This window comes from Lipotes vexillifer, unplaced genomic scaffold (genome assembly GCF_000442215.2).
Source record: "Lipotes vexillifer unplaced genomic scaffold, Lipotes_vexillifer_v1.1 scaffold618, whole genome shotgun sequence".
Classification (NCBI taxonomy): domain Eukaryota; kingdom Metazoa; phylum Chordata; class Mammalia; order Artiodactyla; family Lipotidae; genus Lipotes; species Lipotes vexillifer.
The window spans coordinates 511,504-528,510 of NW_006799025.1; the positions used below are offsets into that span (position 1 = coordinate 511,504).

General features: G+C 39.2%; 1 protein-coding gene across 1 annotated transcript; it reads right to left on the reverse strand.

Annotated features, from left to right (window-relative positions):
* Nucleotides 1-2,926: 2,926 nt before the first annotated feature.
* On the reverse strand, nt 2,927-12,191 carry LOC103091191 (hyaluronidase-3-like). Its single transcript, XM_082931519.1, is given in 7 exon segments — nt 2,927-3,093; nt 3,096-3,285; nt 7,437-7,526; nt 11,089-11,374; nt 11,376-11,522; nt 11,750-11,870; nt 11,873-12,191. Coding segments are annotated over 7 exon segments (1,320 nt in total).
* Between the last annotated feature and the right edge of the window lie 4,816 nt (nt 12,192-17,007).

Genomic DNA, 17,007 nt, shown 5'->3' on the forward strand with positions numbered 1-17,007 from the left:
AATACAAAACAAAAAAGACAAAGGCTTAGAATACATGAAAGAAAAGCAACACTGAGTATAGATCTAGAAGTGCTAAGATCCATCTAATAGTAATTTCTTAAATGAACAGAGAGAATGAAAAATAATGAAAGAAAATTATCCTGAGCTGAAGATGGGAGTTTAAATTAGGAGAGAAAGCTAGAAGGCTTTGTAAAGAATATCTCCAATATACAAATAAACACAATGACATGAATTTACTAAGGACCAGAAAGTATGACATACTGCTACTGAAATGAAGACATACATTCTTTCTGATTTAAAAGTTAATGGTGTGGAACAATTACAAGACTGGAAAAAAGCAAGTATCTCACCAAAAAGTTTGTGTCCAATAAAGGGTACTGATTTTTTTTAACAATTAATGGGAGGTAAGAAACAACACTGCCCTAGACAACAGACAAAGTATCATTGCTCAGGTAATTCGGGAGCGAGATGGGCACTCTCAGGGTTTCTAACAGGTATTACCAATCATCTTACAAGGTGTGTTTCATTTACTAAAGTGGTTTGTAGTATTTATAAGATATCTTGATTACAGTGTATCCTTCATTAATGGCTCTTGGAGAATTATCATAAACGTAGTAATGGAGTTTAAATTTCGATCTTTTATTTAAGAAAAATAGAGATGTATGTGTTTGTCTTTGGATTAGACATAATTGATGAGTTCTTATGAGACAGTTTACTAAGCACTATGGTCTGGAAACCCAAAGTTATGCAAGTCAAAATAAATAACAAAAATTCAATGTTTTTCATAATTTGTTTTTAACCTGAGCAGATTTTTTTTTTAACGAGCAAAAAATTTTGAAGTATCTGTTGTTAGAAATGTGGCATCCTTTGGTTTTAGTTTCTTTTGCTTGCTATTAAATTTAAGTGAAATAAAATATAACGCTTTTTATTTAGAAAAAGTTAAATGATTATTTGTGGGGAATAGAATTGGGGGGTCCTATTTTCTTCTATGTCTTTTCCATACGTTTTCCCTTTTTCTTTCATCTACCTTAATCCTTCTTCTTATGCCTTGACTATTCTGGAGGCACTGTTAGTTTAAACAGTGGAAAGCAGTGATGTGTATGCCATCCTTTATATATTCACTGATTAGTGGGTAAAATTGGCTATACCTCTCAATACCTCTGCATCTTATTTTATCTTCAAAATGGTGACAATATGTATTAATATTTGCCTTTGCCTGCCTTACTGGAATTCACTGCATATTGAAACTCATATAATAATCGTTGAAAAACTTATCACTGTAAGGATAGAAGGGGCTATTCTTTTTCACTTATCATGGCTTAGCATCAACTTTTTAACAGTTGTAGAAACATTTCTTGCTTGGGCACGAGAATCGAATTACTGTAATTGCAGCCTTGGTGCAGCAGGATACCAACAAAATAGGGGAACTTACAAATAGCCCCCAATTTAGCTTACTGTATTTCACTGCCTCTTTAAAGTTACTTCTCCTGAAAATGAGAAAATAGACAAACAAATGAAGTTTGAATCTGAGTGTGATCTACCTATCAACGTTCTATATGCCTGGATAAAGTACCAAGAAAAGTCTAATATTTGGAAAGTTTCAGGCAGGAAAACATCTTCCCTAAACTAAGGAGGGAAACAGTATTTGAGATAATCTCTTTTGAATCTTTATGAAAGAAAATAATCTGGATTACAACTAGGTCAGATCAAGTCATCATATGAATTTTTCAAATGACTTGCCATGCATTCAAAACTCAAAGGAAATTGCTTAGATACAGTACACTTTAATTAAACTAGCAGGTATCACATCAAAGAATTTCCTATATAAATTCCATCTTATGGGAGTCTAATAGGGCTTACCTTCTGATATTGATGATTGCCAAATGAATTTCTAAGAGCCCTAGAGATACTTTGGATAAAATTGAGCCCTACAGCATTCAGTATAGATTCCCTCTTGCCCCATGACTTGGTATCCTGGGGTCACTTGTATCATGTAGGAATTCCCAATTGGTGGAGCAGAAACAGCTGTAACACAATGGTCGCTTTCTGTAGCTCCCATGTTATTGTACGTTCCATATCTCACATGACCTTATGACAAATTTCTCAATTTGCTATTAGCAATCAGAGTCTCAAAACTATTGTAGCAACATCTAATCCTAATAGATGCTCTTGTTGCTGTCCAATTTAAGTGTATATTTATTTTTTTAAAAAATAATAAAATGTAGATACATCTTACTTGACCCATTTTCTTCCAGAAATTTCTCTTAAATTATTTTTTTTAAGTTACCTTCACTCAAACTCTTAGTTCAAATAGAGTCAATTAATGACCTGACTCACTCTTCATCCTGCATCAGCCACGGTGGCCTTCTTGAGGCCCTGAAACCCTCCAAACCTGCTCCCACTTAACGACTTTTGCATTTGCTCTTCCCTAATCCAAGAACGCTCTTCTCAGACACATCTGTGATCTGCGCCTCCTGCCTTCAGGTCCTCTCATTAGGGAGCCACATTTCACGACCTTAGATGTAATTTCCAGTGCTCTCCCACACTTCCTAATCCCTTTGCCCTGCTTTGTTATCCTCCACTGCACTTAGCACCATTTGATATAAACGTATTTGTTTATTTATTATCGTTCATTTTCCCACAATAATTTAAGCTCCCCAAGAACAGAGAGTTTGGTACATTCACATCCTTACCCTTAGTGCCTCGCATGAAGTAAGCACCCAATAAATAATTGCTCTATCTAATGGCTCTATGGAGCCAATGAATACCCTTTATTTATTTATTTATTTTACTTTAAAGCCAACAGATATTTTAGAAGTAGATTGAAGTTAAAAAAAATTATCATCTCCTACCCTTCAGTATTTCAAGGAAAGATGGACGTTGTCGTAGGGGGTAAGAAAAATCAACAGAATCGCAGAGAAACCGATCATTTAAAGTTAGCCATAGGAGGCTTATCCTTCCCTCTCAAGACATCCAAAGAACGTTGCTGGCAAGACTCTCCATGCCAGCCATGTCAGCAGTGACACACAAGCCCATCCTTCATGTCCTTTATTGTATTCAGTTTATTGGCTGGAGAAATGATGACTCTCAACTCTTACTGAGGACATATTTCTTACTGCTACTTTCAGGCATATGCAGATAGGAGGATGATTCAGGTGCTTTTCGAACACATCTTCCATTATTGTGACATAGACTTTGACTGCAGAGTTTGGCTGCTGTTGTCACATTAACAGCATAACGGTCCAATGGCCCTTGAATGAATTTTTGCACAAACAAGCAGGTCTCCTGTAGGAAAAACAGAGATCTATTTAGATCACTTTCAAAATGTGATTCCATTATCCAGGTGGTATTTATTAATACCTGAATTTTATATCTGGTAAGGCTGGGAAGAAAGAGCGTTTCAGTGATTAATCATTTAAATGATAGACTAAGCCCTTATAAAGTCCCATAAGTGATGATCCATGCCTTTGATTAGGAATACACTAACGAACCAATTTCATACCATTTTCGGGGGAAGATGATTCCACATTTTTCCACTAGAGACTATCCTTAAAGAGAAATTTATAGTAACACTTTACAAAGAAAATCATTAATGTGGGATTTTTTTAAATTTAAATTTAATTGTGAAAAAATTTTGATACTGATACTTCCTCTATGTTAATATCAGGTCAGATTTTTCTAAGACTGCCAAGTTATCCCATTCCTCTTCTTACCTCTGCAGAGATAACCGTCCTCCTGAAGTTGGGGGCGGGGCGTAGTCCTTGCATCCATGTTTTTATAACTTTACTACATATAAATGTAATTATGAACAATATGTAATATTATTTTGCGTTTTTAATTTTGTAATATTTTTTCTTTAATTAATTAATTTATTTATTTATTTTTGTCTGCGTTGTGTCTTCGCCACCGCGTGCGGGCTCCCCCATGCTGTGACGAGCGGAGGCCACTGCTCACTGCGGTGGGCGGGCCTCTCATTGTGGTGGCCTCTCTTGCTGCAGAGCACGGGCTCTAGGGGCACAGGCTTCAGTAGTTGTGGCACGTGGGCCCAGTAGTTGTGGCTCGTGGGCTGTAGAGCGCAGGCTCAGTAGTTGTGGCGCACGGGCTTAGTTGCTCAGTTGCTCTGCGGCATGTGCAATCTTCCCAGACCAGGGATCGGACCTGTGTCCCCTGCATTGGCAGGCAGATTCCCAACCACTGCACCACCAGGGAAGTTCCAGTGTGTTTTTAAGTTTTTATATAAATTTATATTATTTGGGATATTTTATTTCATACAACTTGCTTTTCAAACAACATTCTTGAGATTTTTTTCCCCCATGTTCATACATGTAGCCCTTTTTTAAAAAAAAATTTAGCTGTGATTCAGTTTCATAGTATAAATATATCATCCATTATTTATTCATCAGTTGGGTTGTAGGAGAGTCTACGAAAGATCATTATTTACAACCAAATACCTAAGTCACTTGTATAGCATATAGAAAGTAAGGTTGTCTTCCCACAAGTCTACGGTTGGGTGCCATTGATGTGTCCACAGTTTTGGGCTTTAACACTAGGACACATTTCCACCTATGGATGATCACACTGTGCGGCTAGAATGGGCTAGCCTAATTGAAATGACATCATCAGCTAACCCAGAATAATCTGGCTAGAATCTTCACCAATGCCTGCCTTGATCCATAAAGGAAGGACTATGGGAAAATCCTAGTAGATTCAATAAACATAAAGTGTGTTTTCAACTAGCGTATCAGTTATTTTGCATAAAAAACTCCAATTAATTTAAAACAGTGGGATAGTTTCTCTGGGAGAAGAGGCCCCAGAAATGTGAATCCATCTAATAAGGATTTAGGGGTTCAAATGCAAAGTCATCAGGCAGAATAAAGCACCTAATGGCAGGCAGTTGAACAAGGATCACTTGGGCAATTACAAGTTCTGAAAATCCTGTGTGTAATATTTTTGTTCAAGGCACATTCAGTCTAGGTCAGCTTCATACTGTATTTAGGAAAAAATGCCGTTTTTAGTCAGGGCAAGACTCCTTATCTGAAGCATCTGAGGAGGTTTCTAGGAGAGATGGAAAAAAATAAAACCAGGAAACCATAGAATAAAAAAGAAAGGAAAAAAAGAAAGACAGCGCGGGGAGGGAAAGGGGAGGAAGGAAGGAAGGGAAAGGGTAGAGGACTATATAAATGTAATGTTAATGAAGTGTTTCCACAGTTTAAAATTAAGAGTGACAAAGCTTTAATTTCTCTGCAAGCAGAAAGCTGCAGATACCTGGAAAGAAAGAAAAGAAAAGAAAGAAAGAAAGAAAGAAAGAAAGAAAGAAAGAAAGAAAGAAAGAAAGAAAGAAAGAAAGAAAGAAAGAAAGAAAGAGAAAGAAAGAAAGAAAGAAAGAAAGAAAGAAAGGAAGAAAGGAAGAAAGAAAGAAAGGAAGGAAGGAAGGAAGGAAGAGAAAGGAAGGAAGGAAGGAAGGAAGAAAAAAGAAAAGAAGGAAGGAAGGAAGAAAGGAAAAGAAAGAAGGAAGGAAGGAAAGAAAGAAAGAAAGAAAGAAAGAAAGAAAGGAAGGAAGGAAGGAAGGAAGAAAGAAAAAGAAAAAGAAAGAAAGAAAGAAGGGGGAGGGAGGAGGGAGAAAAGAAAAGATTGGGGGGAGACTGTAATCAAAGAGAGCATAGAACACAGGTAAACCCAATCAAGTTCAACTGGGGCATCCCCTGTTCTGTCCCAGCCCTCTTCCTTGAAATTCCTTCTTGACTCATCTTCCAGGATGTCACACTCTCCTGGTTTTCCCTATCTCACTGAATGCTCCTTCTTAATCTCCTTTACTAGCTCTTGCTCAGCTTCCCTACCTCTTAACCCTGGAGTGCCCTAGGCTTAGTTCTTGGACCCTTTCTCTTCTCCAGTTATTCTCTCTCTGGATAAACTCATCCCATCTCACTGCCTTAAATAGAACTCCCAAATGTGTATTTCCCAGACTTTATCCCTGACTGACTGTACACCCACCTGCCTGTTTCACATCTCCACCTGGATGTCTCACAAACAGTTCAACCTTAACCTACTCCAGTCTGATCTCCTGATCCTCTTTCCAGCCTGCCGCTCTGACAGCCTTCCCCATCTCCACATATGCCAGCTCCCTCTTTCCAATGCCTCAGGAGCAAAAGCTTGGAGGTGCAAGTTTTGTGGGTGTTGGGAGTGTCCCTAACCAAATCTCAAGGGCCCCTCATGCAAGAAGGAGCCAGACCCTACGTGGCAGCCATGTGCAAAGGTCTTCAAGAGACAACAATAATTATAAACATCACCAAATAAATAAAAATTACCTTGCCCAGCTGTCTCCTCTCCACCCTAGCCTCCTTACCCATCCTTGAAGCAAATGAGCAACGAAATTGATGGTACTCCTCTTCCCCATAACTGAGACCCAGGCTTGGGGTGTGGGGAGGAGAGGCAAGAAGTTTTAACCTGGAGAATAACAACCACCACCTACATAGCACTTACCATGTGCCAGGTACTGTTTTAAGTGCTTTACATGTATGAATAATGTAATTCTCATAACAGCCCTATGAGATAGATACTATTATTCACCCCATTTTACAGATAAAGAAATTGTAGAGATTTGCTCAAGGTCAAATGGCTAGTAGATAGCAAAAAAGTGAACACTGGAACCCAAGCAATTCAACCCTCCTGCTCTTACTAACCCCACCACGCTGACTCGTGCAATGCTGAATGAGAAAGACGTGGCCGTTTTTATATTTTATGAGACTGGATGTTTTAATACCTGAAAATTGAACTATTTGTTAATACCTAGAAGTGAGGAAAAACTGTGGTTTCAGAATTTTCACTTAGGTAATGTGACAGGCCACCAACTGAACATGTCCAAAGTCAGTTGTGGAAAAATAATAGAGTTATTCCATGTGAGCATTTCTATCAAGAGTAGATTGTTAATAAAGTTTACATAAATATATTTTTCCTCCCATGAGCATTTCTATCATAGATAATCAGAAAATAAAGAATCACTTTTGGAGAATCCATCCTCCGTGTGGATGAAAAAGTATTTATTTTTAAAGTTTAGTATTCTTTCTTTGCCACATATATATTACATCATTTAATCTACCAAAATTCTGGCAAAGTAGGTTTTATTTCAGTCCTTTTTTTTAGATGGAGAAATGGAGTCTCAGAGAGGTTAATTAACTTGTCCAAGATTACACCCCTAGAATGTAAAATTTGAATGATCACTTAGGGTTGTCTGATTGGAAAACTTGTGCCCTTTCCATGCTACTGCCAGCAACAGTGGCTGGTACAGAGTAAGTGCTCAATGTGAGTGCCTGTCCTCTTTGCGCTTTATTAAAGTCAAGTGAGTAGATAATCTGCAATCGTTTGTCTCCAACCTGAAAAATTAAAAAAATCAATATCTAGAAGACCTCCAAGATACTGACGGAGTAATCACTGCTTACCTTTGAATCAGAATATTCATATCCTCCCCACAATATTATTCCTGCCGTCCCCAGTGCTGCACTCTCACCAACTGTATGTACTAAGTCCTCCTAGAAAAGAGAAGGATCACAAGTGGTTTGTGCCAACCATATTTAGTCACTGACAATTCAGTAAGTCTCAATCCATCAACTGTGGTAAAGAGCCCATTGATAATGTTATCTTTGTGTCTAAAACAAAGGACTATAGAGCAGAATTGGAAAGGGTAATTCTGCCTGGGATACTGATAAATATTTATGATGCTCCAGGCAATATTCTAGACACTAGGAATATAAAAATGAAATAGATTCCAGTTCCTGTTCTTGAGGGAGTGCTTTACTGTGATGATTGAGACAGACATATATAACTACAGTGTAACGAATTAAATTACATATTAGCACCAACAAGATCTATATAGGTTAGAGGAAGTGCTTAATGCTGCATGGAAAAGTCTGGGAAGACTTCCTTCAAGAGGTGAAATTTTAGAAGGGTCTTTGGAAATGAGTATAAATTGATAAAATAGACTAGAGAGAGCGGAGTTTTATATCCAGAAGGAAGAAAAATGGCAGAGGCTCATATGTACGAAAAAGCATGATCCATCCAGAGAAGTGCAAGTAACTCTTACGGTAAAAAGCACAGGGGACTTGGGGAGAAGTAAAGGCATCTGAATCATTGTATATAAGTAGGATCCAAATACAAGTGTCTTTTATGCTATTTTATTTTATTACGCTATTTTAAAGTCCTAGGGTTTAACTACAAGAAAGTTTTACTACTGGAAGGCCACATATTTGAAACTTTTAAAAAATAAATTTATTTATTTTATTTTATTTATTTATTTTTGGCTGTGTTGGGTCTTCGTTGCTGTACCTAGGCTTTCTCTAGTTGAGGCGAGCGGAGGCTACTCTTCATTGTGGTGTGTGAGCTTCTCATTGTGGTGGCTACACTTGTTGTGGAGCACAGGCTCTAGGTGTGGGGGCTTCAGCAGTTGTGGCACATGGGTTCGGTAGCTGTGGCTCGCGGGCTCTAGAACGCGGGCTCAGTAGTTGTGGCGCACGGGCTTAGTTGCTCCTCAGCATGTGCGATCTTCCCAGATCAGGGATGGAACCCATGTCCCCTGCATTGGCAGGCGGATTCTTAACCACTGTGCCACCCAGGAAGTCCCCATTTGCAACTCTGATAGGTATTTTTGGCTGTCACAAAAAATCATATTGGAGGGGGAAATCAAGATGGCAGGCAGGGACCCCAAATAGGAGATGATGGAAACTGTTCAGTGAGAAATGATGAGGGCCTCAACAAAGGCAAGGTCAGTCCTTGTAAAGCAGAGGGGACAGACTGAACAGTTATTTGGAAATTAAGATGGATGTTTTAGTTGCCTACTGGGTAATGGAAAGAGAAGGGAGGCATCCAAGTGACTCTCAAGTTGGGTGACTAAGTAGATTATAATTCACCAAGATGAGAAAGAGAGGAGGTTACATTCATGATTATAGACCAAGAGTAAAGAAGCAGGAAATAGGGAGAGATGAAAGACAGAGGGAATGATTGACGGACCATCTGCATTCTTTCCTTCCAGTGGAAAATCAGAGATCCAGTAGAAAGGCAAAGTGTTCAAAAGCCAGAATGAGAAAGTGGCCACGCTACAGCAAAGCTCCTCTGCATTGTATGAAGTCTCTACTAACACTAGTACTTGTGTTTCACAATTTGTCTAAGTAATGAAACAAGAAAGAAAATCAGTCTTCCATTATACTAACTAGCATTGTGTTCATTAAATGAAAATCAAGTCTCTCAGTTAAACTGAGACACTGGAAAGAAAATATTCAGCAGAGTTGGTTTTAAGTGATTTCGTAATTATAATATGAAGAACATAATGATATTATGATAACATAATAAATGTTATTTAGACAGTAAATGAGAAAGATCCATACCGTTTGTTGATATGTGAAACATGGAAAGCAACAAGATAGTATTAAAACACTTCATTATACTATTACTCAGGTAATTCTAGAGTTTTAGTCTTCTGAAGTAGAGCTCACTTATTTAGCCCATAATTTACTTCCAAAATCAAAAAGTACCAAAAAATGGGAAAGTTATGAAAAAGACTTTCATTAAAATATGGCTCATCTCATTCTCTCATTTTCTATCAAGACAAACTATCTGCATGGATTATTATTATTTTCTACTCAATATTATTAACAACATATTTTATCTCACACACTGTAGCAACTCAATATTTTTTGAATGAATAAATATAACCTAGTCTTTTTCCCAAAAGGATTTGAGAAAGTGACATGATTTGAGAGATCTGTTACTTGAGGAATAACTTATTGAGAAGACTTTGGTAGGCATGACTGATGTCTTCAAATACCTGGAGAACTGACTTTTGAAATAAGGATTTGATTTATTCTGTGTTGCACGAGAAGTTAGAATTAGAACTAGTAGTGGTATGAAGTTATCCAGAGGCAGAAGAGACTCAACATACTCAAGAACTTTCCAGGGATTAATACTGTCCCCATAGGGCAGTTTTCCTTCTGGAATAGGGAGAGCCCCATCAAAAAGTGCTAAAGCAGGTAAGAAAAGATCCATGTCTGAGTGAGAGGCGGGTTAGAGACCTCTGAGATCCTCCAACTTTTTGTCATGGTGCTATGTTTCTTTTCCTCCTAAACTTATTGAATGAACATTTCATTTTGAATAATGCTGAGTAATCCTGAAAGGATGGAAACGTCAACTCTAATCAACAGTGTTTGGGTCAGTAGATTTTATTGTAAAATATTTGAGGAAGAATTGATACTGCATTTAAATGTCCTTATCTCAAACGTTAAGTGGTTTAAGAAGGTGAGCTGTGTGTTATCTATCCAACAGCCCTGCTTCTCTTTTGGGTACAAGAATAACAGAATTGTGAGTTTACAGGTATGGATGGAGATTTAAGGGTTTTCTCATCTAGCCACACATCCAATGATTGAATCCCTATAACAATGCCCTATGTAAGTGACAATCTAACTAACGCTTGATCACTTCCAAGTGTCTACAAACTCATTATCTTCCAAAACAGCTCATTCCCACATCTTTGTCCTTCCTACCTTGTGTTAAGTCTAAGAACAATATCTATCTATTTATATAACAGGCACTTATAGTGCCTTGACACTCACCACTAGATCACAATGTAGACTCATAAAGATAAAATCAACAGGATCTATATTTTTCAAGTAACCTAATCAATTAAAACTTAAAAATGCAATATATTGAAAATTTACTTGGTTAATAATTTACCCAAGCTCTACTTTGTATATTTTTGATTTGGAAAATTGCTGCTACTCTTTCATATTAAGATCTTCTTTAATATGAAATTTCTCCCTGGTCAAAATTAATCTATGTTACATGATTTAAATTAAGTTTAACAACTGTTCTGCAGGAAACCCTTGTAAATGCTAAGATGGTAGGAATCATCATCTAAAAACTCTAAGTAAACATCTGTCAGTGACACTGTTTCAGAATTGGCTTGACAGTTGAAGGAATATATAGCTTTCAGAATAGCATTCTATCATTAAGGGGAAATAAGCATCCTAAAACATTTTTTCCCTAAACTTCATAGAGTTATTCTGCTACATTTCCATTTTTTATGTGTGACTTATTTCTTCTTACCTGTGACAAAGCTTCAATATTATGCAAATAAAATGGTCTGGAGAAAAAAATAACTGGTAAAACATAGTCATGTCTAGCCATTTCACCAATTCTCATAGCTTCTCTAACTTGATAATGAACAAATTTCAAAGCTTTTAAACTTGACTTCAATATTTTATGCAAATACATGGAAGTATAAAGTGCTCTGCTTTTTTCCCATAGCCACTGGAGTTGGTCATTGCAGAAAATTTCATCACTTGGGCGATGACCTGTGTATGTCTGTGGATTTACCCTATAATCCACATTTTAGTCCCATTTCTAAAGCCAGTGTGAGAGTATCATTCATAATACTCCTTCCAGCAGTTTCAAATTCCTCTTAGGCAACTGTTTTCACTGTCATTTCTGACCAGTCAGGATGGTGGTTTCTGGTAAAGGCTAAGGAGTAGAGTTTTTTTGTTGTTGTTGTTGTTTTTGCGGTGCGCAGGCCTCTCACTGTTGTGGTCTCTCCCGTTGCGGAGCACAGCCTCCGGATGCGCAGGCTCAGCGGCCATGGCTCACGGGCCCAGCTGCTCCGCGGCATGTGGGATCTTCCTGGACCGGGGCACGAACCCGTGTTCCCTGCATCGGCAGGTGGACTCTCAACCACTGCGCCACCAGGGAAGCCCAGGAGTAGTGTTTCTACATTACTTTATTGCCCCAGTTTCTGTCCCATTGTGGCTTTTAGCTTTCCCAGTCAATGACAGCAAGACCTTCTGACCTCCATCAAAGGACAACTTTTGCAATGTCATCAGTGGTCTTCCTTTGGAAAGGCTCATAATCTGTGGTATCCCTCCATTAAAGGATTTTCTCTCTGGAGAGAAATAAAGATAATACCCTAATTCACTTGGATAAAATATGGCAATTGTTGATCCACTCTGAGTCTCTAAAGGATTTGATATAATATTAAATAATTGAGGGTTCAGATCCACAATGAAGAAATGCTGACACTGCATTGTTGGGGCAGCCCAGAAAATGTTGAAAGGTCATTTCCTGATCACTGGAGGCATTGCCGGCTTGAGGGCTGAATGAGTGAACCCTATCAAGGGCAGCAGCACTCCTAACCATGCCACCCACGGGTTACACATGGCTCGTAGTTTTCACGATCACAGCAGTCTCCGTAAAAATAAGAAGAGGAAGATAAGTTAGACGTGATGGAGTTAAATGTTCCTTTAGTTTTATGTTACCCAATAAATAGCAGATCAAGTAAACTCATGGTAGTGTTTAAGCTGAATTTATACTTTTATCTTAACAGGGAAGAAAAAATGAGTTTTTTTTAAAAAACTGGAAAAGTGAAAATAAATCCAGTGAATAAAAACCAGAGTAAAAATTTTCACCCAAATCTTGAGCTATGCAGACTCTCTCTGCTAGCTGTTCTGGTTTTAATTTCCTATAATTCTGCCTACATTAACCATTTGTCATTTTTATCAAAAATTAAACAGAACAAAAAGAAATATCAAATGGTACTAACAGTAAGTAATACCTGGCTTGCTTCTGAGGCACTGGCCTCAGAAGTGTATTTGTTCGTTTGTTGGTTTGTTTGATTTTTGAAACACAGCAGTTGCCTTTGGAATTAGTACAGGCTAAAATAGAAAACAGGTAGAAATGGCATTCACCTGCTGTTGATTATGGATTTTGGTGCTATCTTCTCTTGCGTACATAAATAAACCTAAAAAACAACTAATAGTTTAACTCCATGGTTTTCCCATGAAGAAATTGGACTGCATTTTTACCAGTCAATTCCCAAATGAAACTTGACTAAGTCCCTTCTAAATAGACAGTTGAGCCAAAAACTGCCAAAGAATCTTCCCCAACAAGGACTGTCTAATAATTATGCTTTCCAGCCAGGGAGATCTCACCATGAAAGTGTTACCTAAATGCAAGTCCGTGTGCCCGACACACAGTGAGGCCAAACAATACCAAAATGTCAGAGTCTGGAACAGAGAAAGGTTTACTGCAGGGCCATGAAGGAGATGGGTGGCTCATGTCTTAAAACCCCCAAACTCCCTGAAAGCTTTCAGCAAAGCCCTTTTATCGGAAAGGTGAAGGAGGGGCGTGGTTAGTTGTTGCAAACTTCTTGGTGTCAGATCCTTTGTTCTTGAGGTCAGGTCAAAGTCAGGTAAGGCTATTTCTGTAAGTCTCCACCAAACAAATGTTACTCTCTGTTCTGACAAGAAAGGGAAAGTTCCCAAGGCACCCAGCAGTGTTCGTCCAGCACCCAGTCTGGGTCCTCCCACCAGTGCCCAGGCCTGGCTGAAGAGGCAGATCTGTTAGTGGCTCCCTCAGGGCCAGGTCCCCAGACCCTGCCCAGCTGTCACCGCTGAGGGAGCCAGGCACCCAGGTCCTAACTGGCCTTCAGGCTCTTCAGACCGCCTAAACGGTGGGGGCCAGGTCCCCCAGACTGTGTCCCATGCAGATTGCCGCTGCCATTAGGTCGCAGAGGCAGGGATGGGGGGGAGGTTCGCTGCCGCCTCAGGGCCTGGGCCCGGCCAGTGGGCAGTCCTGGCGAGGGATCTGGAGCCCTGCGGGACACAGCCCCAGCCTGTTCCCTGGGCCCCCCGGCTCACCCGCCAGCCCGAGGCCAGGTGAGCTGGAGGGCCCCAGGGAGAAGGCCGGGATCTGCCTTTTCACTCACTCTCCACCTGACGACCGCCAGTCTGCAGACTGTTGGCTCAGTGCCCCTCTAACGGTCGCTCCTTGAGAGCTGATTGCTTGGTGCGGGTCGGGGGGGCCCACTGCGGTGCCGACCAACGGCTGAGCAGGACTTCTAACCCGCTCTACTCTTCCCGCGTTAATGGTTTCCCGGTAACTGTTGCCTGGTAACGGAGTCCGGGCTGGGCGTGGGGCGGGGGGCGGGTAACAGCGCACAGCAATGGCCGAGCGCTAAGGGACGCGCACTGCGCGCTCTATTACGGTATTACATTAAACTTTTCAGAGACAAAGATGCTAAAAATCCAAAACATTGTGCTTTAGTAAAATCGAGTTAAACGTTTCCTATTCTAAAGGATTTTAATCATGTTTTCTATTTGTATAGAAGTTACACCCTCTATTTTTTACACTAGCCTATGGAAAACTTATTACTGACTTATCTTGGTCCCCAGTATGAATTTTATTATAAACTTCTACCACAGTAAAAAATTATGCTTTGTGAATTGTACGAATTTTTAAATATAATTAATTCTTTCCTCATGATGCTTAGATTTATTCCATTTTCTAGTCATTTTTATTATTCAGAATATAAAACTAGATTTAAATTTTCTGAGTCATAACATATATACAACAAATCTTTATTGAGTATCTGATGTGATTCAGGCAATGAGCCAGGTCTAGGGATACAGTGGTGAAACCAACATAATTCTACACATTGCAAAGAGTTACAGATACCTAAATGTAAGATGCAAAACTGTAAAACCCCTAGAAGATAACATAGGAGAAAATCTATATGATCTTGAGCATGGCAATGACTTTTTAGATACAACAACAAAGACACAATTCATGAAAGATTTGATCAGCTGGACTTTGGGAAAATTAAAGACTTCTGCTCTGTGAAAGATGATATCAAGAGAATGAAAAGACAAGCTGAAGACTGGGAGAGAATATTTGCAAAAAGCATATCTGATAAAAGATTATTACCCAAAATCTACCAAAAACTCTTAAAACCCAACAACCTGATTTTAAAAGGGAAAAGATCTGAATAGACACCTCCCTGAAGAAGACATGCAAAATGCAACAGCTAATTTGGAAGACAGTTTGCCAGTTTTTTACAATGCTAAATATACTCTTACGATTTGATAGAGAAAGTTTGCTCCTTGGTATTTACCCAAATTACTTAAAAACTTATGTCCACACAAAAACCTGCACAAGAATGCAGCTTTAGTCATAATTGCCAAAAGTTGGAAGCCACTAAAAGGCCCTTCAATAGGTGAATGGATGAATAAACTGTGGTACATTCAGACAATGGCATATTATTCAGCCTTGAAAAGAAATGTGCTATCAAGCCATGAAGTGCATATTACTAAGTGAAAGAAACCAATCTGAAAAGTATTCTCAGTATATAACCTGCTGGAAAAGGCAACGGAGACAGTAAAAAAAAAAATCAGTGGGGCTTCCCTGGTGGCACAGTGGTTGAGAGTCCGCCTGCCGATGCAGGGGACACAGGTTCGTGCCCCGGTCCGGGAAGATCCCACATGCTGCAGAGTGGCTGGGCCCGTGAGCCATGGCCGCTGAGCCTGCGCGTCCGGAGCCTTGCTCTACAACAGGAGAGGCCACAACAGTGAGAGGCCCGTCAAGGGCAGTGAAACTATTCTGTATGATACGACAATCGTGGATTCATGTCATTTTTCAAAACCCTGATGTTGTAGAATGTACAACATTAAGAGTTAACCCTAATGTACACTGTAGACTTTGGGTGATGATGATGCATCACTCTACGTTCATCGACTGTAATGTACCGTTCTGATGCGGGATACTGACAGCGGGGGTGGCTGTGCATGTGTGGAGACGGGGTGGGGGTGGGGTAGGAAAACTCTTTCTGCTCAGTTTTGCTGTGAACTTAAAAATTCTTTAAAAAATAAAATCGATTTAAATGGGAAAACATTGACAAAATTGTGTTCATGGGAGCTATACTTGCAATAGAGAAAAGCTAGAAACAACATACATATGTGATCAATAAGGAGTTTGTTAAATATATTATGAAATATATTATGTAGTTCCATTAAATAGCATGAAGTATTTCCCAGTTTCTCATTGTCTTTTAACTTTTTCTCTTGTTTTGCCATGAAAGCCCTCATAAGACAAAAGTCAGGTTTAAAGATTCAACTATAGATTGATACTTCTCAAGTAAACATTTCCTGCTTCTCTCTGAAGCCACTCCATCCCCTCTTCCACCCTGAAGGAGCCAGCAGCAGCCTAGTACTTGGAAGAAAGACAATGGAGAAGAAGCAAAACATACCCCCCTTCTCTCATGACAGATATGTTCCCAAAGGATTTAAGCCAAAGAAAAAAGAAAAATATTAACTTTTTTTTAATTGAACTTTGAATTTAACTCTATAACGAGTGACTAAAGTGCTAAAATTTGGTCATTGCAACTAGGGATCTGTGGATGATGCATCTCTGAGAGGTTTGGCCTGATGTTCAGTTTAAACTGATGCCATATGCTTCAGTAAACTGGGGTTGTCCAATAAGTAGTGAATGGAAGGGCAATGGTCCCAAACAGTAATGAGGAGACACCTGCTCCTTCCCTGTCCAATGGGAGGTGACAGGTGAGTGAGAAAATAACCATCAATCAAGAGGGCTTCAGGGAAAAATGTCCAGGAGGTAGACAGTGGAGATGATTGCACAACAATGTGAATGTACTTAATATCACTGAACTGTACATTTGAAAAATCATTAAAATGGTAAGTTGATTGTATGTTTACTTTACCATAATTAAAAAATAATCTTAAAAAGAATGCTGCAGGGGAAGCAGAAGACAGCCAGTTTTCTGTTATATCAAGAAAGTTAAGTGACCATTCAGAAAAAGAGATGTATGTTCTAGGGGATTTTCTTGACTACAGATTTTAAATTACAGAGGATATAATGGACAGGTTTGTCAGGTCAGGGAGGGATGTGAATTTGGCTCCATGACAGGGTATAGAGGAAAATACAGGTGATAAAAATAACCTGGGAGTTTGGGCTTTATGTGTTAAAGGCATGATGGAATGCATTCTGATGGAGTCCTAAAGGGAGGTAAATCATCAGTTCCAATTACAGCCTCCTACTTGTCATTGGTATCTTAGATATTTTGTAGTGAGAAGTATTGGGAAAGGGACATCATTTTGCCAATGGCATTCAGAGTTCTGTGGGCCTCACTTTCAATTCTGCCCAGGACAGTGTCAAAGGTGAAAAAGATGTGGTTTAGCTTTT